The sequence below is a fragment of the Nerophis ophidion genome, linkage group LG22, assembly GCF_033978795.1.
Source record: "Nerophis ophidion isolate RoL-2023_Sa linkage group LG22, RoL_Noph_v1.0, whole genome shotgun sequence".
NCBI classification, from domain to species: domain Eukaryota; kingdom Metazoa; phylum Chordata; class Actinopteri; order Syngnathiformes; family Syngnathidae; genus Nerophis; species Nerophis ophidion.
Genome location: NC_084632.1, coordinates 10,408,358 through 10,431,554, shown reverse-complemented (window position 1 = coordinate 10,431,554; position 23,197 = coordinate 10,408,358). Strand labels below are relative to the sequence as shown.

Here is a 23,197-nt window from a genome sequence, read left to right as displayed (position 1 = left end):
TCAATCAATCAATGTTTATTTATATAGCCCCAAATCACAAATGTCTCAAAGGACTGCACAAATCATTACGACTACAACATCTTCGGAAGAACCCACAAAAGGGCAAGGAAAACTCACACCCAGTGGGCAGGGAGAATTCACATCCAGTGGGACGCCAGTGACAATGCTGACTATGAGAAACCTTGGAGAGGACCTCAGATGTGGGCAACCCCCCCCCCCCTCTAGGGGACCGAAAGCAATGGATGTCGAGCGGGTCTAACATGATACTGTGAAAGTTCAATCCATAGTGGCTCCAACACAGCCGCGAGAGATCAGTTCAAGCGGATCCAAGACAGCAGCGAGAGTCCCGTCCACAGGAAACCATCTCAAGCGGATCAGCAGCGTAGAGATGTCCCCAACCGATACAGGCGAGCGATCCATCCTGGGTCCCGACGAGCGGTCCATCCTGGGTCTCGACTCTGGACAGCCAGTACTTCATCCATGGTCATCGGACCGGACCCCCTCCACAAGGGAGGGGGGGACATAGGAGAAAGAAGAGAAGCGGCAGATCAACTGGTCTAAAAAGGAGGTCTATTTAAAGGCTAGAGTATACAGATGAGTTTTAAGGTGAGGCTTAGATGCTTCTACTGAGGTAGCATCTCGAACTGTTACCGGGAGGGCATTCCAGAGTACTGGAGCCCGAACGGAAAACGCTCTATAGCCCGCAGACTTTTTTTGGGCTCTAGGAATCACTAATAAGCCGGAGTCTTTTGAACGCAGATTTCTTGCCGGGACATATGGTACAATACAATCGGCAAGATAGGATGGAGCTAGACCATGTAGTATTTTATACGTAAGTAGTAAAACCTTAAAGTCACATCTTAAGTGCACAGGAAGCCAGTGCAGGTGAGCCAGTACAGGCGTAATATGATCAAACTTTCTTGTTCTTGTCAAAAGTCTACCAGCCGCATTTTGTACCAACTGTAATATTTTAATGCAAGGATACTTGATTAGGTCACACTCAAGGTGGCTGAATAAACAACTTTAACGCTGTTACAAATATGCGCCACACCGTGAACCCACACCAAACAAGACTGACAAACACATTTCGGGAGAACATCCGCACCGTAACATGACATAAACACAACAGAAAAAAATACTCAGAACCCCTTGCAGCACTAACACTTCTGGGACACTATAATATATAAACAACGTGTTTACTTGACCCTCTTCCTGGGAAACTTATCAAGGAGCTCTTTGTATTATTAGGTCCATCAGTGCTAAATATTATAAACTTATCACTTTCCTCGGGCACTGTTCCCCTAGCATTCAAAAAAGCGGTTATTCATCCTCTCCTTAAAAGAACTAAGCTCGATCCTGACCTCATGGTAAACTACCGACCGGTGTCTCACCTTCCCTTTATTTCAAAAATCCTCGGAAAAAATTGTTGCGGAGCAGTTAAATGAACACTTAGCGTCTAACAATCTATGTGAAACCTTTCAATCTGGTTTCAGGGCAAATCACTCCACGGAGACAGCCCCTCGCAAAAATGACTAATGATCTATTGCTAACGAGGGATTCTGATGCGTCATCTATGTTGCTGCTCCTCGATCTTAGCGCTGCTTTCGATACCGTCGATCATAATATTTTATTAGAACGTATCAAAACACGAATTGGTATGTCAGACTTAGCCCTGTCTTGGTTTAACTCTTATCTTACTGATAGGATGCAATGCGTCTCCACTATGGACTGGACTCTCACTATTATGTTAGATCCACTATGGACTGGACTGTCACTATTATGTTAGATCCACTATGGACTGGACTCTCACTATTATGTTAGATCCACTATGGACTGGACTTTCATACTATTATGTTAGGTCCACTATGGACTGGACTAACACTATTATGTTGGATCCACTATGGACTGGACTCTCACTATTATGTTAGATCCACTATGGACTGGACTTTCATACTATTATGTTAGGTCCACTATGGACTGGACTCACACTATTATGTTGGATCCACTATGAACTGGACTCTCACTATTATGTTAGATCCACTATGGACTGGACTTTCATACTATTATGTTAGGTCCACTATGGACTGGACTCACACTATTATGTTGGATCCACTATGGACTGGACTCTCACTATTATGTTGGATCCACTATGGACTGGACTCTCATACTATTATGTTAGATCCACTATGGACTGGACTCTCACTATTATGTTGGATCCACTATGGACTGGACTCTCACTATTATGTTAGATCCACTATGGACTGGACTCTCATACTATTATGTTAGGTCCACTATGGACTGGACTCCCACTATTATGTTGGATCCACTATGGACTGGACTCTCACTATTATGTTAGATCCACCATGGACTGGACTGTCACTATTATGTTAGATCCACTATGGACTGGACTCTCACTATTATGTTAGATCCACTATGGACTGGACTTTCATACTATTATGTTAGGTCCACTATGGACTGGACTCTCACTATTATGTTAGATCCACTATGGACTGGACTCACACTATTATGTTAGATCCACTATGGACTGGACTCTCACTATTATGTTAGATCCACTATGGACTGGACTGTCACTATTATGTTAGATCCACTATGGACTGGACTCTCACTATTATGTTAGATCCACTATGGACTGGACTTTCATACTATTATGTTAGGTCCACTATGGACTGGACTAACACTATTATGTTGGATCCACTATGGACTGGACTCTCACTATTATGTTAGATCCACTATGGACTGGACTTTCATACTATTATGTTAGGTCCACTATGGACTGGACTCACACTATTATGTTGGATCCACTATGAACTGGACTCTCACTATTATGTTGGATCCACTATGGACTGGACTTTCATACTATTATGTTAGGTCCACTATGGACTGGACTCACACTATTATGTTGGATCCACTATGGACTGGACTCTCACTATTATGTTGGATCCACTATGGACTGGACTCTCACTATTATGTTAGATCCACTATGGACTGGACTCTCACTATTATGTTGGATCCACTATGGACTGGACTCTCACTATTATGTTAGATCCACTATGGACTGGACTCTCATACTATTATGTTAGGTCCACTATGGACTGGACTCCCACTATTATGTTGGATCCACTATGGACTGGACTCTCACTATTATGTTAGATCCACTATGGACTGGACTGTCACTATTATGTTAGATCCACTATGGACTGGACTCTCACTATTATGTTAGATCCACTATGGACTGGACTTTCATACTATTATGTTAGGTCCACTATGGACTGGACTCTCACTATTATGTTAGATCCACTATGGACTGGACTCTCACTATTATGTTGGATCCACTATGGACTGGACTTTCATACTATTATGTTAGGTCCACTATGGACTGGACTCACACTATTATGTTGGATCCACTATGGACTGGACTCTCACTATTATGTTAGATCCACTATGGACTGGACTGTCACTATTATGTTAGATCCACTATGCACTGGACTCTCACTATTATGTTAGATCCACTATGGACTGGACTGTCACTATTATGTTAGATCCACTATGGACTGGACTCTCATACTATTATGTTAGGTCCACTATGGACTGGACTCTCACTATTATGTTGGATCAACTATGGACTGGACTCTCACTATTATGTTAGATCCACTATGGACTGGACTTTCACAATATTATGCCAGACCCACTCGACGTCCATTGCATCCGGTCTCCCCTAGACGTCCCACTGGGCTGTGAGTTTTTCCTTGCCCTTATTGGGTGCTATACCGTGGATGTCATTGTGGCTTGTGCAGCCCTTTGAGACACTTGTGATTTAGGGCTATACAAATAAACATTGATTGATTGATTGATTGATAATTTGATATGCCATTGATATTGTTTAATTATTATTATTATGTTTATATGAAACTCTATTTTGCATGTCACTATAAAGTTATATAAACCTTGCTTGTTCAATATTCAATGCAAAACTTGTTTGGGTCCCTATTAAAAGGTTCATTTGTTCAACCTTGGCCCGCGGCTTTGTTCAGTTTAAAATTTTGGCCCACTCTGTATTTGAGTTTGACACCCCTGGGTTAGAGTGTCCGCCCTGAGATCGGTAGGTCGTGAGTTCAAACCCCGGCCGAGTCATACCAAAGACTATAAAAAAATGGGACTCTTTGCCTCCCTGATTGGCACTCAGTATCAAGGGTTGGAATTGGGGGTTAAATCACCATAAATGATTACCGGGCGCGGCACCGGTGCTGCCCACTACTCCCCTCACCTCCCAGAGGGTGATTAAGGGGACTGGTCAAAAGCCGAGGACAAATTTCACCACACCTAGTGTGTGTGTGACAAGCATTGCTACTTTAACTTTAACTTAACTTTAACTCACTCAGGTCCGGCTGAAAATCGAGAGAATGGTTGTCCAGGGAGATTTACGGGACAGGCACTGAAATTTGTGAGTCTCATGAAAAATTCGGGAGGGTTGGCAAGTATGTTGAGGACTTTCACTGAGTATTGACCTCTTCAATCGCTATTTTTGTCATTTGCGGTAATGTCGGAAGACTTGGACATGACTTGTGTCATCCAGACAAGGTGGTGTCAATTGTGATGAGTAGTGGATCAAGCACGGAGCCTTGTGGCATCCCTCGGCGAATCTCCTTGCCGACGGAACAGTTTTCAGGATTGTTATTTCATGGCGATCATCCAAACCGGAATGATGATCTCAGGCAGGCCCTCCTGCTTCTCCACAGCCAGGATGTCCAGGCCGGCCTTGTGAATGATGCTCTTCATGATGTCCAGGTGGCGACTGATGCTGCTGTCTATGGGGTCCAGCTTGCAGCCCTGTCGCGCCATGTTGTCTTTCAGTATAATCACGCCGTTCAAACGCAAACTCTTCTTGCAGCGGATGAGGAAGTTCATCAGGTCTTTGTCGGTCAGGTGGCCTTGATGGAAACCAAGAGAAGAAATGATCAACTGAAATGTAGTCAAACTCGGTGTTTGGTATCGACCCGAAACATATTGTTTCCTTATTGGCTTTTATTTTGTATTGCTTCCTTATTGTGTTTTTTATTTTGTAATGTTTCCACCTTGGCTTTTATTTTGTATTGTTACCGTGATGGATTGTATTTTGTATCGTTTCCTATTTGGCTTTTATTTTGGATTATTTACCTATGAGTTTTTATTTTGTATTGTTTCCTTGTTGGAATTTATTTTGTATTGTTTCCTTATTGCATTTTAATTTGTATTGTTTACTTATTGCATTTTAATTTGTATTGTTTCCTTATTGTAATAAATTTTTGTAGTTTTTACACCTTGGCTTTTATTTTTTATTGTTACCGTACTAGTTTTTATTTTGTACTGTTTCCCTATTAGTTTACATTTTGTATTGTTGCCTTATTGGATTTTATTTTTTATTATTTACCTATTAGTTTTTATTTTGTATTGTTTACTTATTGGATTTTATTTTGTATTGTTTCGATATTGGAATTTATTTATTAATGTTTCCTTATTGGATTTTAATTTGTTTTGTTTCCTTATTGGAATTTATTTCCTATTGTTTCCGCCTTGGATTTTATTTTGTATTGTTTCCTTATTGTTTTTTATTGAGTATTGTTGCCTTATCAGATTTTATTTTGTATTGTTATCTTCTTTGTTTTTATTTTGTATTGTTGCCTTATTGGTTTTTATTTTGTATTCTGGCCGCCTTTTGCTTTTATTTTGTATTGATGCCTTATTGAATTGTTTTTGTATTGTTGCCTCATTGGATTTTATTTTGTATTGCTACCTTATTGGCTATTATTTTGTATTGTTGCCTCCTTGGCTTTTATTTTGTATTGTTTCCTTATTGTTTTTTTATTGAGTATTGTTGCCTTATTGTATTTCATTTTTTATTGTGGCCTCCTTGGCTCTTTTTGTATTGTTGCCTTATTGATTTAATTTTGTATTGTTACCTTATTAGCTATTATTTTGTATTGTTGCCTTAATGGATTTGTTTTGTATCGTTAACTTATTGGATTTTATTTTGTATAGTTACCTTAATGGATTTCATTTCATATTGTTGCCTCCTTGGCTTTTATTTTATATCGTTGCCTCTTTGGCTTTTTTTTTTGTAATGTTGCCTTCTTGGCTTTTATTTTGTATTGTTTTCTTATTGTTTTTTATTGAGTATTGTTGCCTTATTGGATTTTACTTTGTATTGTTATCTTCTTGGTTTTTATTTTGTATTGTTGCCTTATTGGATTTAATTTTGTATTGCGGCCTCCTTGGCTTTTATTTTGCATTGTTGCCTTATTGATTTAATGTTGTATTTTTGCCTTATTGATTTAATTTTGTATTGTTATTTTGTATTGTTACCTTATTGGCTATTATTTTGTATTGTTGCCTTAATGGATTTGTTTTGTATTGTTAACTTATTGGATTTTATTTTTTATAGTTACCTTAATGGATTAATTTCATATTATTGCCACCTTGGCTTTTATTTTATATCGTTGCCCCTTTGGCTTTTATTTTGTAATGTTGCCTCCTTGGCTTTTATTTTGTATTGATTCTGCCTTTGCTTTTATTTTGTATCGTTTCCTTATTGGTTTTTTGTTGTTGTTTTTTTTGTATTTTTGCTTTATTGGTTTTTATTTTGTATTGTTATCTTCTTGGTTTTTATTTTCTATTGTTGCCTTGTTGGCTTTTATTTTGTATTGTGGCTTCCTTTTTTTATTTGTATTGTGGCCTCCTTGGCTTTTATTTTATATCGTTGCCTCTTTGGCTTTTATTTTGTAATTTTGCCTCCTTGGCTTTTATTTTGTATTGTTTCTGCCTTTGCTTTTATTTTGTATTGTTTCCTTATTGTTTTATGGTTTTTTTTTTGTATTTTTGTATTTTTGCCTTATTGGTTTTGATTTTGTATTGTTATCTTCTTGGTTTTTATTTTGTATTGTTGCCTTATTGGCTTTTATTTTGTATTGTGGCCTCCTTTTTTATTTGTATTGTGGCCTCCTTGGCTTTTAATTTGTATTGTTGCCTTATTGGAATTTATTTTGTATTGTTTCTACCTTGGCTTTTATTTTGTATCGTTGACTTAATTTATTTTGTTTAGTATTTTAGCCTAATTGGATTTATATTGTATTGTTACCTTATTGGCTTTTATTTTGTATTGTTGCCTTAATGTATTTTATTTTGTATTATTGCCTTATTAGATTGTATTTTGTATTGTTACCTTATTGGCTTATATTTTGCATTGTTACCCCCCCGGCTTTTATTTTGTAATGTTGCCGCCTTGGCTTTTATTTTGTAGTGTTGCCTTCTTGGCTTTTATTTTGTATTGTTGCTCGGACAGGCTCCAGCATTTTGTATTGTTTTCTTGTTGGCTTTTACTTTGTATTGTTGTTTCCTTGGCTTTATTTTGTATACTTTTTTTGTACTTACATACAACCCACTATGCTAATCATAAAGTACATCCATACCGCACAAACATAATATATTAATCATAAAGTGCAGTACTTACAGGATGATATATACAGTATGGAATGGAATGTTAACCATACAGTACATGCATAGAGTACTAGGTAATAATCATACAGTACATGCATACAGTACTAGGTAATAATCATACAGTACCGTACTTGCATGCAGTACTTACATAGATGTTATCACACAGCACTTACATATATGTCATTATACAGTATTTACTACTTACATAGATGATAATCATACAAGGATTACATACAGCAGATATCATGATACAGTATTTGCTACTTACATAGATGTTAATCATGCAGTAAATCATATTTACATAGATTTTAATATACTGTATACAGTACATAGATGTTAATATACTGTACGTACATATATGTAAATCATATAGTACTTACATAGATGTTAATCATACAGTATCTGCATAAGGTGCTTACATTGATGTTAATCATACAGTCAATCCTCCTTACATAGATGTTAATCATACAGAACTTACATATATGTGAATCATACAGTATTAACATAGATATTAATCATACATGTTTTACTACTTACATACTGTAGATGTTAATCATACAGTACTTACATACAGTACTTACATAGATGTTAATCATACAGTACTTACATATATGTGAATCATACAGTACTAACATACAGTACTTACACAGATGTTAACTATAAAGTACTTGTATAATAGGTTAATCATATAGTACTTACAAAAATGTTGTTAATATGCAGCATTTACACAGATGTAAATCATACAGTACTTAAATAGATGTTTATCATACAGTACTTACAAAGATGTAAATTATACTGTACTTACAAAGACATTATTATTATAATATTTACATACAGTACTTACATGGATGTTAATTATACAATACATACATACATGTTAATTATAAAGTACCTGCATGCCGTACCTACATAGATGTTATTTATACACCACTTACATATATATTAATCATACAGTACTGACATAGATGTTAATCATACAGTACTTCCATAAATGTTAATCATACAGTACTGACATAGATGTTAATCATACAGTACTTCCATAAATGTTAATCATACAGAACTTACATACAGCACTTACATAGATGGTAATCATACAGTACTTACTTAGATGTTAATCATACAGTATTTACATACAGTACCTACATACAGTACTTACATAGATGGTAATTATACAGTGCATGCGCGGAGTACTTCCATATATTTATTTATACAGTACCTAGATAAATGTCGATCATACAGTACTTACATATATGTTAATCATACAATACTTACATAGATGTTAATCATACAGTACTCACATAGATGTTAATCATACAGTACTCACATACAGTACTCACATACAGTACTTACATAGATGTTAAATACACAGTACTTAAATATAAGTAAATCAAACAGTACTTACATGCAGTACTTACATAAATGTTAATCATACAGTACTTACATAGACGTTAATCACACAGTACTTACATAGATGTTAATCATACAGTACTTACGTAAATGTTAACCATACAGTACTTACATGGATGTTAATCATACCGTACTTACATAAATGTTAACCACACAGTACTTACATAGATGTTAATCATACAGTACTTACGTAAATGTTAACCATACAGTACTTACATGGATGTTAATCATACCATACTTACATAAATGTTAACCATACAGTACTTACATATATGTTAATCATGCAGTACTTACATATATGTTAATCATGCAGTACTTACATACAGTACTCACATGGATGTTAATCATACAGTAATTACATAAATGTAAATTACACAGTACTTATATGCAGTACCTACATGAATGTTAATCATACAGTACTTACATAGATGTTAATAACACAGTACTTACATAAAGTATTTATATAGATGTTAAATGATAAATGGGTTGTACTTGTATAGCGCTTTTCTACCTTCAAGGTACTCAAAGCGCTTTGACACTACTTCCACATTTACCCATTCACACACACATTCACACACTGATGGAGGGAGCTGCCATGCAAGGCGCTAACCAGCACCCATCAGGAGCAAGGGTGAAGTGTCTTGCTCAGGACACAACGGACGTGACGAGGTTGGTACTAGGTGGGATTTGAACCAGGGACCCTCGGGTTGCGCACGGCCACTCTCCCACTGCGCCACGCCGTTAATCACATAGTACTTACAAAAAGTACTTACATAGATGTTAATACACAGTACTTATATAAAGTACTTACATAGATGTTAATCATGAATTACTTACATGTATGTTAATCATGCAGTACTCACATATATATTAATCATACAGTACTTACATAGATGTTAATCACACAGTACTTACATAGAGAACTTATATAGATGTTAATCACACAGTACTTTCATAAAATACTTTTATAGATGTTAATCACACAGTACTTACATAAAGTACTTACATAGATGTAAATCACACAGTACTTACATAGATGTTAAACACATAATACTTACATAAAGTACTTATACAGATGTAAATCACACATCGATGTACATAAAGTACTTACATAGATGTTAATCACATGGTACTTACATAAAGTACTTACATATATGTTAATCACATAGTACTTACATAAATTACTTACATAAATGTTAATCACATAGTACTTACATAAAGTACTTACATAGATGTTAATCACACAGTACTAACATAAAGTACTTACATAGATGTTAATCACATAGTACTTACATACTGTACTTACATTGATGTTAATCACACAGTACTTACGTAAAATACTTACATAGATGTTAATCACAGAGTACTTAAGTAGATGTTAATCAAATAGTACTTACATAAAGTCCTTACATAGATGTTAATCACACAGTACTTACATAGATATTAATCACGTAGTACTTACATAAAGTGCTTACATAGATGTTAATCACACAGTACTTACATAGATGTTAATCACATAGTACTTACATAAAGTACTTACATAGATGTTAATCACACGGTACTTACATAAAGTACTTACATAGATGTTAATCACACAGTACTAACATAAAGTACTTACATAGATGTTAATCACATAGTACTTACATACTGTACTTACATTGATGTTAATCACACAGTACTTACGTAAAATACTTACATAGATGTTAATCACAGAGTACTTAAGTAGATGTTAATCAAATAGTAATTACATAAAGTCCTTACATAGATGTTAATCACACAGTACTTACATAGATATTAATCACGTAGTACTTACATAAAGTGCTTACATAGATGTTAATCACACAGTACTTACATAGATGTTAATCACATAGTACTTACATAAAGTGCTTACATAGATGTTAATCACACGGTACTTACATAAAGTACTTACATAGATGTTAATCTCACAGTACTTACATGGATGTTAATCACATAGTACTTACATAAAGTACTTACATAGATGTTAATCACACAGTACTTACATAGATGTTAATCACATAGTAATTACATAAAATACTTAAATAGATGTTAATCACACAGTACTTACATAAAATACTTATATAAATGTTAATCACATAGTACTTACATAAAGTACTTACATAGATGTTAATCACACAGTACTTACATAGATGTTAATCACATAGTACTTACATAAAGTACTTACATAGATGTTAATCACACAGTACTTACATAGATGTTAATCACATAGTACTTACATAAAGTACTTACATAGATGTTAATCACACAGTACTTACATAAAATACTTATATAAATGTTAATCACACAGTACTTACATAAATTACTTACATAGATGTTAATCACACAGTACTAAAATAGATGTTAATCAAATAGTACTTACATAAAGTACTTACATAGATGTTAATTACACAGTACTTACATAGATGTTAATCACATAGTACTTACATAAAGTACTTACATAGATGTTAATCACACAGTACTTACATAGATGGTAATCACATAGTACTTACATAAAGTACTTACATAGATGTTAATCACACAGTACTTACATAGATGTTAATCACATAGTATTTACATAAAGTACTTACATAGATGTTACTCACACAGTACTTACATGCCACCCACTGAATCCAGATGACATCATACTTCTTTTTTGGAGGAGTGAATTCCTGCAGGTTGTAGCAGTAGTAGGTTTCGATGCGGTCCGCGTCGTCGCCAAGGTACTCCTCGTGTGCATGGAGGAGGAACTGCTCCATCATGTCCGCCATCTCCATTTTCTCAAAGACAGGAAGGAGGACACCCTTGGTCACACGGCCGATACCAGAACCACAGTCCAGGGCACAGTGTGTACCAGCCTTCCCCGGACCCTTAAGGTAAAAAAACAAGAAATGGAAACGTACAATCAAAAAAAAAAATTGTATAGTTTGCTATGAGAAGTTTAGTGGACTATTTATTAGAATTGTTGAGTGTGTAAGGTTTTTGGCTTGACCGCTGCAGACTAAAATAGTTGTAGAAGAGCAGAGTGGAGAAAGGGGGCCTGGTATAGAGTCTTCAGTTTGGCCCGCAAGACGTCACGAGTTAAAGAATCTGGCCAGTGGGGTGTTTCCAAATTGATATAAAACAAAAATCTGTCAGTTTGATCACTCAAAATGTTCAATCAACTCATGTTAATTGTGAGTTAATCAGGTCAATGACATTGAAATGCGTATAAACTGACTCCAGCACAGCATTCACCTGGGACGGCGTGGCGCAGTGGGAGAGTGGCCGTGCGCAACCCGAGGGGCCCTGGTTCAAATCCCACCTAGTACCAACCTCGTCACGTCCGTTGTGTCCTGAGCAAGACACTTCACCCTTGCTCCTGATGGGTGCTGGTTGGCGCCTTGCATGGCAGCTCCCTCCATCAGAGTGTGAATGTGTGTGTGAATGGGTAAATGTGGAAGTAGTGTCAAAGCGCTTTGAGTACCTTGAAGGTAGAAAAGCGCTATACAAGTACAACCCATTTATCATTTATTTATGACCCAATCCAAACAACCTACCCTAGTCATGGCACAAAAAAAAAAAGCCAAAAACTCAACACACATGGTCATACATAACACAGCGTGCTTACTAAACTTTGTGGTTATCTTAAAAAAAAAGTCCAAACACAATTAAAAAAATGTTTAATTACACCCATTTAAAAAACATTACATTGCATGATGGGAAATGCAAAACACTCTCTCCACACTTATGCATGTTTGGCGCATTTTAACTGCCTATATTTCTGATTGAGTACAAAAATTTAAGGAGGTCGACTTGGAAAAAAAGAAGGTAGTATAGTCAAACTTTTGCATCCTCTAAATATCCAATTGTAATATTTATTAATTATATATGCTTTATTTAAATATGAAAATGTAAACATATATTTACTTGCTATATATACACAGCACAGGCCAAAAGTTTGGACACACCTCATTTCAATGCCTTCTCTTTATTTTGAATACTATTTACCTTGTAGCTTGTCACTCAAGGCATCAAAACTATGACACCTGTGAAGTGAAAACCATTTCAGGTGACTACCTCTTGAAGCTCATCGAGAGAATGCAAAGAGTGTGCGAAAAAGTTAAGTACATAATCCCACATGTGTTTATTCATAGTTTTGATGCCTTCAGGGACCATTTACGATGTAAATAGTCCTGAAAATAAAGAAAACGCATTGGATTTGAAGGTGTGTCCAAACTTTTGAACTATACAATATATATATAAAATAAATATACATATCTATATCTATATATATGTATGTATGTATGAGTGTGGAGGGGGGCGTGGCCTGCAGGCTTGCCACGGAACGGGGTGTGTCAGGACCGGCCTCGAAGACAGCGACAGGTGCGTAGATGGCCCAGGTGGGCCTTTGTTATCTAATCACCTGTCGCCCTTTATAAGCAGCAGCCGGGAGGAGAGAAGTAGGCAAAGACACGTTGCTGACAAGCAAAAGCCTCTGCACCTTTTATGAAAATAAAACAGTGTTATACCCTGAAATTCCTGGCTCTCCTGGCAGTGTGTGGTGGTCCGAAGAACCCACTAGAGTGAAACCTCTACCATATATATATATATATGTATATATATATATATATATATATATATATATATATATATATATATATATATATATATATATATATATATATATATATATATAAATTCAGTTACTTTAGATGCAGTCAGCGTTTGGTCCCCAGCCCAAATTTTTTAACCAAATTCAGCCCTGAAGTCAAAAAGTTTGGACACAAACAATTCTTTGGCATTGTTTTACACGACTATAACAATATTTCTAATTGAGGAAAGAGAAAATTCCCCATAGGTCGTTGTGGGGGGTTGGGGGCGTGGCCTGCAGACCTGCAGCGAAGCAGTGTGTGCCAGGACCGGCATCGAAATCAGCGACAGGTGCGTGGCCCACCTGGGCCTGCTTATCTAATCACCTGGTGCTCTGTTAAAAGGCAGCAGTTGGGGAGGAGAGGGGAGTTGGAGTTGGAGTTGGAGCACGCAAGAGAGAGAGACAAAAGACAATTGCTGAAAAGCACTTAAAAGACTTTGCACTATTTATGAAAACAAACCAGTGTTCAAACCCTGGAAAGGACCTGTCATATCGGTGATTGGTGGTCCGAAGAACCCGGAGGAAAGATACCTCCACAGTCGTATTCAAGCTTAAATCTGTTTCAGTGCTCAGATGACTTTTACAGTCAGACTTACCACAAACTTCTTTAGAAACTGCCGGGAACCTTCGAGGTCAACATTGGAGATCCCTACAAAGTCTCCCATCATTCCCTCCTCCGAGGCGGGGACGTCCTCGTAGAACTGCTGAGATCGGTAGTAGAACTGCTTCTCCCCTTGGATGTACTCACAGGTGACAGGAAACAGTTTCACTGTTAGGACACATGATTGCATGACATCCGTGTCCCCGTGTATTCCACGCATTCTTGCACATTGCCCTACATTTACTCAAGTAACTTTTTGGATGAGTTGTGCTTGACAGAGTAGTTTCAATGCAACATATTTAAACAGGGTACATTTCAATCAATCAATCAATCAATGTTTACTTATATAGCCCTAAATCACTAGTGTCTCAAAGGGTTGCACAAACCACTACGACATCCTCGGTAGGCCCACATAAGGGCAAGGAAAACTCACACCCAGTGGGACATCGGTGACAATGATGACTATGAGAACCTTGGAGAGGAGGAAAGCAACGGATGTCGAGCAGGTCTAACATGATACTGTGAAAGTTCAATCCATAATGGATCCAACACAGTCGCGAGAGTCCAGTCCAAAGCGGATCCAACACAGCAGCGAGAGTCCCGTTCACAGCGGAGCCAGCAGGAAACCATCCCAAGCGGAGGCGGATCAGCAGCGCAGAGATGTCCCCAGCCGATACACAGGCGAGCAGTACATGGCCACCGGATCGGACCGGACCCCCTCCACAAAGGAGAGTGGGACATAGAAGAAAAAGAAAAGAAACGGCAGATCAACTGGTCTAAAAAGGGAGTCTATTTAAAGGCTAGAGTATACAAATGAGTTTTAAGGTGAGACTTAAATGCTTCTACTGAGGTGGCATCTTGAACTGTTACCGGGAGGGCATTCCAGAGTACTGGAGCCCGAAATGAAAAAGCTCTATAGCCCGCAGACTTTTTTTGGGCTTTGGGAATCACTAATAAGCCGGAGTCCTTTGAACGCAGATTTCTTGCCGGGACATATGGTACAATACAATCGGCAAGATAGGATGGAGCTAGACCGTGTAGTATTTTATACGTAAGTAGTAAAACCTTAAAGTCACATCTTAAGTGTGCAGGTGAGCCAGTGCAGGTGAGCCAGTACAGGCGTAATGTGATCAAACTTTCTTGTTCTTGTCAAAAGTCTAGCAGCCGCATTTTGTACCAACTGTAATATTTTAATGCTAGACATGGGGAGACCCGAAAATAATACGTTACAGTAGTCGAGGCGAGACGTAACAAACGCATGGATAATGATCTCAGCGTCTTTAGTGGACAGAATGCAGCGAATTTTAGCGATATTACGGAGATGAAAGAAGCCTGTTTTGGTAACGCTTTTAATGTGTGCCTCAAAGGAGAAATAATTCAATAAACAACTGGCGAGGGTGGGGCAGGGTTTCATTTGCAATCTGGGTACGCCACCATATTGAACATCTTGCAGACGGTCTCGAAACAGTTGATAAAAGTAGCCGTGGTGCAAGATTTATGCAAAATTTACACCAAAATGTAACCAATATATATTATATGGACCACAAGGAAGTGCTTTAAATGTAGATTCAAAATGTCCCCTTTAACTGTCAATATGACAAATTATCTACACCATGGGTGTCAAACTCTGGCCCGCGGGCAAAAATTGGCCCTCCATGTTATTTAATTTGGCCCTTGAGGCAATATCAAATTAACATTACAGCTGGCCCGCCGTTATTATAACCAGGGGCGCCGCTAGGGATTTTGGGCCCCATGAAAAGAATCTTTACAGGGCCCCCAACACATAATTTCATATAATTTCATCATCATTAGGGGACTCTCTGGGTCCCCCTCCATCATGGGCCCCGAGAATCCGTCTCTTTTACCCCCCCCCCTCCCATTTTTGGCGCCCCTGGCTGTAACACCGCAAGTTCTCACACTTGCCAATCCTCCCGAAGTTCAATCAATCAATCAATCAATCAATGTTTATTTATATAGCCCCAAATCACAAATGTCTCAAAGGACTGCACAAATCATTACGACTACAACATCCTCGGAAGAACCCACAAAAGGGCAAGGAAAACTCACACCCAGTGGGCAGGGAGAATTCACATCCAGTGGGACGCCAGTGACAATGCTGACTATGAGAAACCTTGGAGAGGACCTCAGATGTGGGCAACCCCCCCTCTAGGGGACCGAAAGCAATGGATGTCGAGCGGGTCTAACATGATGCTGCGAAAGTTCAATCCATAGTGGCTCCAACACAGCCGCGAGAGTTCAGTCCAAAGCGGATCCAAGACAGCAGCGAGAGTCCCGTCCACAGGAGACCATCTCAAGCGGAGGCGGATCAGCAGTGTAGAGATGTCCCCAATCGATACAGGCGAGCGGTCCATCCTGGGTCCCGACGAGCGGTCCATCCTGGGTCTCGACTCTGGACAGCCAGTACTTCATCCATGGTCATCGGACCGGACCCCCTCCACAAGGGCGGTGGGGACATAGGAGAAAGTTCAGTTCCCCTCCTGAAAATCTCCCAGGGCAAGCAAGCATTCTCCCGATTTTCACCCGGACAACAATATTGAGACCTTTAGCATTCTCTACAACCTCCATACAAACAGCGTACAAGCCCACTAGCATAATATATGCGACTATTACACACACATAAGTGAATGGTCAACAGCCATACAGGTCACACTGAGGGTGGCCGTATAAACAACTTTAACACTGTTACAAATATGCGCCACACTGTGAACTCACACCAAACAAGAATGACAAACACATTTTGGGAGAACATCTGCACTGTAACTTAGCATGAACACAACAGAAAGAATACCCAGAACCCCTTGCAGCACTAACTCTTTCGGGACGCTATAATATATTTTGATATTTACCTCAGAAGGCTGCAAATAGAAAAGAGGCATTACATATTTATTTCAATTTTATTTGATATGCCATTGATATTTTTTAATTATTATTATTATTATTTGAAACTTGCTTATACAACTATAAAGTTATATAAGCCTTGCTTGTTCAATGCAAAACTTGTTTGGGTCCCTATTAAAAGGTTAATTTGTTCAACCTTGGCCCGCGGCTTTGTTCAGTTTTAAATTTGGGCCCACTCTGTATTTGAGTTTGACACCCCTGATCTACACTCTTATGTTTTTTATTGAATTATGATTAGTTTTATAATGATTTTCTTTGCCTTCTTGTACTTTTGTGCATTTTGAATTGCTTTGTGTACGAATTGTGCTCTATGAATAAACTTGCATTGCCATAGATCAGGGGTCGGCAACCTAAAATGTTGAAAGAGCCATATTGGACCAAAACTACAAAAACAAATCTGTCTGGAGTCGCAAAACAAACTTAAAATCCATATTACATACAGATAGTGTGTCATGAGATATAAATTGAATTAAGAGGACTTAAAGCAGGGGTCACCAACGCTGTAAGATAGGGATACATATGGCCACATTTATCGCGGTTTACCTGACACATGAAACGTGACGTGTATGCTTAATGTTTATGAAAATAGACAATTAGATGGTTGGTGTAGATCAGGGGTCACCAATGCGGTGCCCGATGGCACCAGGTCGCTCGTAAGGACCAGATGAGTCGCCCGCTGGCCTGTTCTAAAAATAGCTAAAATAGCAGCACTTACCAGTGAGCTGCCTCTATTTTGTTATTTTTTTTTATTTACTAGCAAGCTGGTCTCGCTTTGCTCAACATTTTAAATTCTAAGTGAGACAAAACTCAAATAGAATTTGAAAATCCAAGAAAATATTTTAAAGACTTGGTCTTCACTTGTTTGAATAAATTCATTTAATTTTTTACTTTCCTTCTTATAACTTTCAGAAAGACAATTTTCGAGAAAAAACACAACCTTAAAAATGATTTTAGGATTTTTAAACACATATACCTTTTTACCTTTTAAATTCCTTCCTCTTCTTTGCTGACAATTTAAATCAGTGTTCAAGTAAATGTATTTTTTTTATTGTAAAGAATAATAAATACATTTTAATTTAATTATTCATTTTAGCTTCTGTTTTTTTCGACGAAGAATATTTGTGAAATATTTCTTCAAACTTATGATTAAAATAAATAAAAAATATTCTGGAAAATCTAGAAAATCTTTAGAATCTAATTTAAATCTTATTTTAAAGTCTTTTAAATTTGTTTAAAAATTTTGTTCTGGAAAAATTAGAAGAAATAATGATTTGTCTTTGTTAGAAATATCGTTTGGGCCAATTTGTTATATATTCTAATAAAGTGCAGATTGGATTTTAACCTCGGAAAAAAATGTACGGCAAAATGACAGACAGAAATACCCATTTATATAGATATACATATATACATATATATATATATATATATATATATATATATATATATATATATATATATATATATATATATATATATATATATATATATATATATATATATATATATATATATATGCGGCTCCGAGTCAAAAAGTTTGGGGAGGCCTGCTCTAGATTTTAATTGTATTCAATAATTACATCTAGTTTACTTAAAGTATACAACCTTGTCAAATGATATGAAACTGTGTGTTAATCAGATTATTCAACACATAAACCTTAGGCTTAGATCAGGCTGATTAGGAAATTCTAATCAAATATACTGCATAAGAATTGACTCATGAATAACTGATGATAAATAAATGTACATACATTTATTTATTGCTGAAATGAATAAACCTAATTAATAATACATCTGTTTTTACTAAAATCGTCAATACAATTAAAGTGCAAATTAAAAACAATTTCCCTAGTTTAGTTACAATTTTGGCGCTTAAAAATCTTCTCTGTGACTAACTTCAGACTTCTTCTGTTTGTTTGATATTGTCGTTTCTGCCAAGTGTGGTGGAAAAATTTAATTTTTTCGAGAAACCGATAATTTTTGGCTGGCACTTTAGGGGTTGCTTGCGGCCCAACAACGGCTACCGGCCCTATGGTTAAGACACACTGCTGTAGATAGTTTAAGGCTTGTCACCGGGGGAAGAAGGTTAAATTAAGAAACTATTTCAGGCTTGATAGGAATCAATGTCAAGATGATGCAGCGAGCCAAGAAACGGACTAAAATACTCAAGAGAAAGGCGGAGAGTCAACTTGTCTGTAGCTGAACCTTTCAGGACATCTACAAATGTGATCAAGTGTAAGGATATATAAGTCATGGACATGAAGACTGTAGACCGGGCCAGGTCTAAAAATAGATTCTAGTTGTCATGACATCACCGTCACATGACATCCCCGATTTCATGACATCACCAAAGTGCTGAGTGGAGGTGAAACTTCCATGAGGTTTCTATATAGACAATATGTACAAACCCCGTTTCCATATGAGTTGGGAAATTGTGTTAGATGTAAATATAAACAGAATACAATTATTTGCAAATCATTTTCAACCCATATTCAGTTGAATATGCTACAAAGACAACATATTTGATGTTCAAACTGATAAACCTTTTTTTTTTTGCAAATAATCATTAACTTTAGAATATGATGCCAGCAACACATGACAAAGAAGTCGAGAAAGGTGGCAATAAATACTGATAAAGTTGAGAAATTATCATCAAACACTTATTTGGAACATCCCACAGGTGTGCAGGCTAATTGGGAACAGGTGGGTGCCATGATTGGGTATAAAAGCAGCTTCCATGAAATGCTAAATAATTCACAAACAAGTATCTGGTGAGGGTCACCAATTTTTAAGCAAATTGTCGAACAGTTTTAGAACAACATTTCTCAACGAGCTATTGCAAGGAATTTAGGGATTTTACCATCTACGCTCCGTAAAATTATCAAAAGGTTCAGAGAATCTGGAGAAATCACTGCACGTAAGCGATGATATTACGGACCGTTGATCCCTCAGGCTGTACTGCATCAAAAACAGACATCAGTGTGTAAAGGATATCACCACATGGGCTCATGAACACTTCATAAAACCACTGTCAGGAACTACAGTTGGTCGCTACATCTGTAAGTGCAAGTTAAAACTCTGCTATGCAAAGAAAAAAACATTTATCAACAACACCAAGGAACACCGCTGGCTTCACTGGGCCCGAGATCATCTAAAATGGACTGATGCAAAATGGAAAAGTGTTATTGGGTCTGGCGAGTCCACATTTCAAATCATATTCGTAAACTGTGGACGTGGTGTCCTCCGGAACAAAGAGGAAAATAACCATCCGGATTGTTATAGGCGCGAAGTACAATAGCCAGCATCTGTGATGGTATGGGGGTGTATTAGCGCCCAAGGCTTGGGTAAATTACACATCTGTGAAGGCACCATTAATGCTGAAGGGTCCATACAGGTTTTGGAGCAACATATGTTGTCATCCAAGCAACGTTATCATGGACGCCCCTGCTTATTTCAGCAAGACAATGCCAAGCCACGTGTTACAACAGCGTGGTTTCGTAGTAAAAGAGTGTGAGTACTTTCCTGCCCCGCCTGCAGTCTAGACCTGTCTCCCATTAAAAATGTGTGGCGCATTATGAAGTGTAAAATACAATAGCGGAGACCCCGGACTGTTGAAAGACTAAGGCTTTACATAAAACAAGAATGGGAAAGAATTCCACTTCCAAAGCTTCAACAATTAGTTTACTCAGTTCCCAAACGTTTATTGAGTGTTGTTAAAAGAAAAGGTGATGTAACACAATGGTGATCATGCCCTTTCCCAACTACTTTGGCACGTGTTGCAGCCATGAAATTCTAAGTTAATTATTATTTGCAAAAAAAAAACAAAGTTAATGAGTTTGAACATCAAATATCTTGTCTTTGTAGTGCATTCAACTGAATATGGGTTGAAAAGGATTAGCAAATCATTGTATTCTGTTTATATTTACATCTAACACAATTTCCCAACTCATATGGAAACGGTGTTTGTATACTGTGTATATATATATATATATAGATGTATACATATATATATGTATAAATATATGTGTATATATATATTTATAATGATTTTGAAATCATTATTTGTAGCGAATCTTAATAGATTAAAAATATGTATGTATATGTATTTATATATATTTTTTAAAGGGGTCATATGATGTTTTTCCTTCTTTTAAAACACATCCTTGTGGTCCAAATAACATAACAATGATATTAATGATGGTTATTTGAGGAAATTGTTGCATAGTTATTGGTATAATTTTAAAAAAAAAATATATATATATATTACAAAAAAGACATACTCCATAAAGCTGGGGATCTATGTATTTAATTCCTTGTTGATTGAGTATTTACCCTTACAAAGATCAATGCAATTATTATTGTAATGATTGATTTCAACATGAAACACGACATAATATCAGACTGAATTAAACATTTACTGTGGAAATGAAAATATACATATATTTACTAGGTGACACGAGTAAATGAATTATTATTATGAGTTATTCAATGCATTTTAGTGGTAGAGCCATGCCTCTTGGACCATCTCACCCAGAGGGATCTTCTCCAGCAGGTAGAGGTAGCTGGCGAAGAAGTCGGTCCTCATGGTGTGGTGCAGGTGGAAGGACATGCTGTGGCGGCACATGGAGTCGTCGGTCTTTTTCCAGCGATCCTTGAAGGCCTGGTGAGCTCCCTTGTGCTTAAAGTTGGGTGATGAGCTATCATCATCGCCTTCAAGCGGATTCTCCATTGTGACCGCCGCCCTGGAACCTTGATCCGTGCGGGCAGAGCCAACCTTTTCCCTTCGGCCGTCGCTAAATGTGCCAAAATGTCGTATGTTTAGCACGGATGTCGCCTGGTAGAAGACGTCCGCGGTGCTAAGCGCCGCAGTCCGCAGTGAGAAGCCTTCAGGCTGCACATTCCACAGGATCCACGGGGTCATAAGTCGTTGCTGCCATATAATGTGACACCTAAAATTGGCACACGGCTCATGTTTGTACACTCACCTACAGTATAATGGCTGACTTGTGTCATCTATTGTCCATCATCTGCTTTATGTCATTTGTTTTCAAGATATCAGGATTTAATAGCAGCGCACTTTGGAACACATTACTGATGTGTGTGTGATGGATATGTGTGTATTTTGGGTATATGCATGTGTGTATGTATGTGATTATGTGTGTATATGTATGTATGTGTGTATATATATATATAAATTGTATACGTGTGTGTATATATGTGTGTGTTGTGTACATATGTGTGTGTACATATGTATATATGTAAGCGTGTGTGAATTTAAATGTATTTTATATAGACAATATATAGCAGCAACCACTGAATTGAATTATATTATATATATTATTGGATTATATACCTCAGTAGAAGCATTTAAGTCTCACCTTAAAACTCATTTGTATACTCTAGCCTTCAAATAGACTCCCTTTTTGGACCAGTTGATCTGCCGTTTCTTTTCTTTTTCTCCTATGTCCCACTCTCCCTAGTGGAGGGGGTCCGGTCCGATCCGGTGGCCATGTACTGCTCGCCTGTGTATCGGCTGGGGACATCTCTGCGCTGCTGATCCGCTTCCGCTTGGGATGTTTTCCTGCTGGCTCCGCTGTGAACGGGACTCTCGCTGCTGTGTTGGATCCGCTTTGGACTGGACTCTTGCGACTGTGTTGGATCCATTATGGATTGAACTTTCACAGTATCATGTTAGACCCGCTCGACATCCATTGCTTTCCTCTTCTCCAAGGTTCTCATAGTCATCATTGTCACCGACGTCCCACTGGGTGTGAGTTTTCCTTGCCCTTATGTGGGCCTACCGAGGATGTCGTAGTGGTTTGTGCAGCCCTTTGAGACACTAGTGATTTAGGGCTATATAAGTAAACATTGATTGATTGATTGATTGATATATATATTGTATATGTATAGGGGTGAGACCTAATAAGTTTACTTCTTCCCACTCCCTTTTCAGGCAATCTTGACATCTACAAAAGATTAGTCACATGTAATGTTTTCAATGTAAGTGTAAAAATAATGTATCTATATATTTCTTTTGTATTTTATGTCATTCTCTTGTTTTGTTTGCATGGCTCAAAATAAACCATTCATTCATTCATTCATTCAACCTGTGATGTCACTGTAATGGAATGCAT

General features: G+C 37.4%; 1 protein-coding gene across 3 annotated transcripts; it reads right to left on the bottom strand.

Moving 5' to 3' along the window:
- On the bottom strand, nt 1-21,999 carry ntmt2 (N-terminal Xaa-Pro-Lys N-methyltransferase). Of its 3 annotated transcripts, none has more exons than XM_061883247.1 (4): nt 21,594-21,999; nt 14,143-14,315; nt 11,531-11,783; nt 1-4,949 (listed from the first exon to the last, which is right to left on the bottom strand). In XM_061883247.1, the coding sequence occupies exons 1-4, from the start codon at nt 21,982-21,984 to the stop codon at nt 4,693-4,695; spliced, it is 1,074 nt and encodes a 357-aa protein (XP_061739231.1). In that variant the 5' UTR covers nt 21,985-21,999; the 3' UTR covers nt 1-4,692. The 3 variants fall into 3 exon arrangements, with proteins under 3 accessions (XP_061739231.1, XP_061739232.1, XP_061739233.1); XM_061883248.1 differs by having other exon boundaries at nt 14,143-14,289; nt 21,594-21,734; XM_061883249.1 differs by lacking the exon at nt 14,143-14,315 and having other exon boundaries at nt 21,594-21,725.
- Nucleotides 22,000-23,197: the final 1,198 nt, after the last annotated feature.

Coding starts and splice junctions, on each gene's coding strand:
- ntmt2 (XM_061883247.1), bottom strand. CDS start 21,984: ATGACCCCGTGGATCCTGTGGAATGTGCAGCCTGAAGGCTTCTCACTG. Junction 14,316..21,593: donor GCTGGAGAAGATCCCTCTGG/GTGAGATGGTCC, acceptor GTGTCCTAACAG/TGAAACTGTTTCCTGTCACC. Junction 4,950..11,530: donor CTGGATTCAGTGGGTGGCAT/GTAAGTACTGTG, acceptor GTTTCCATCAAG/GCCACCTGACCGACAAAGAC.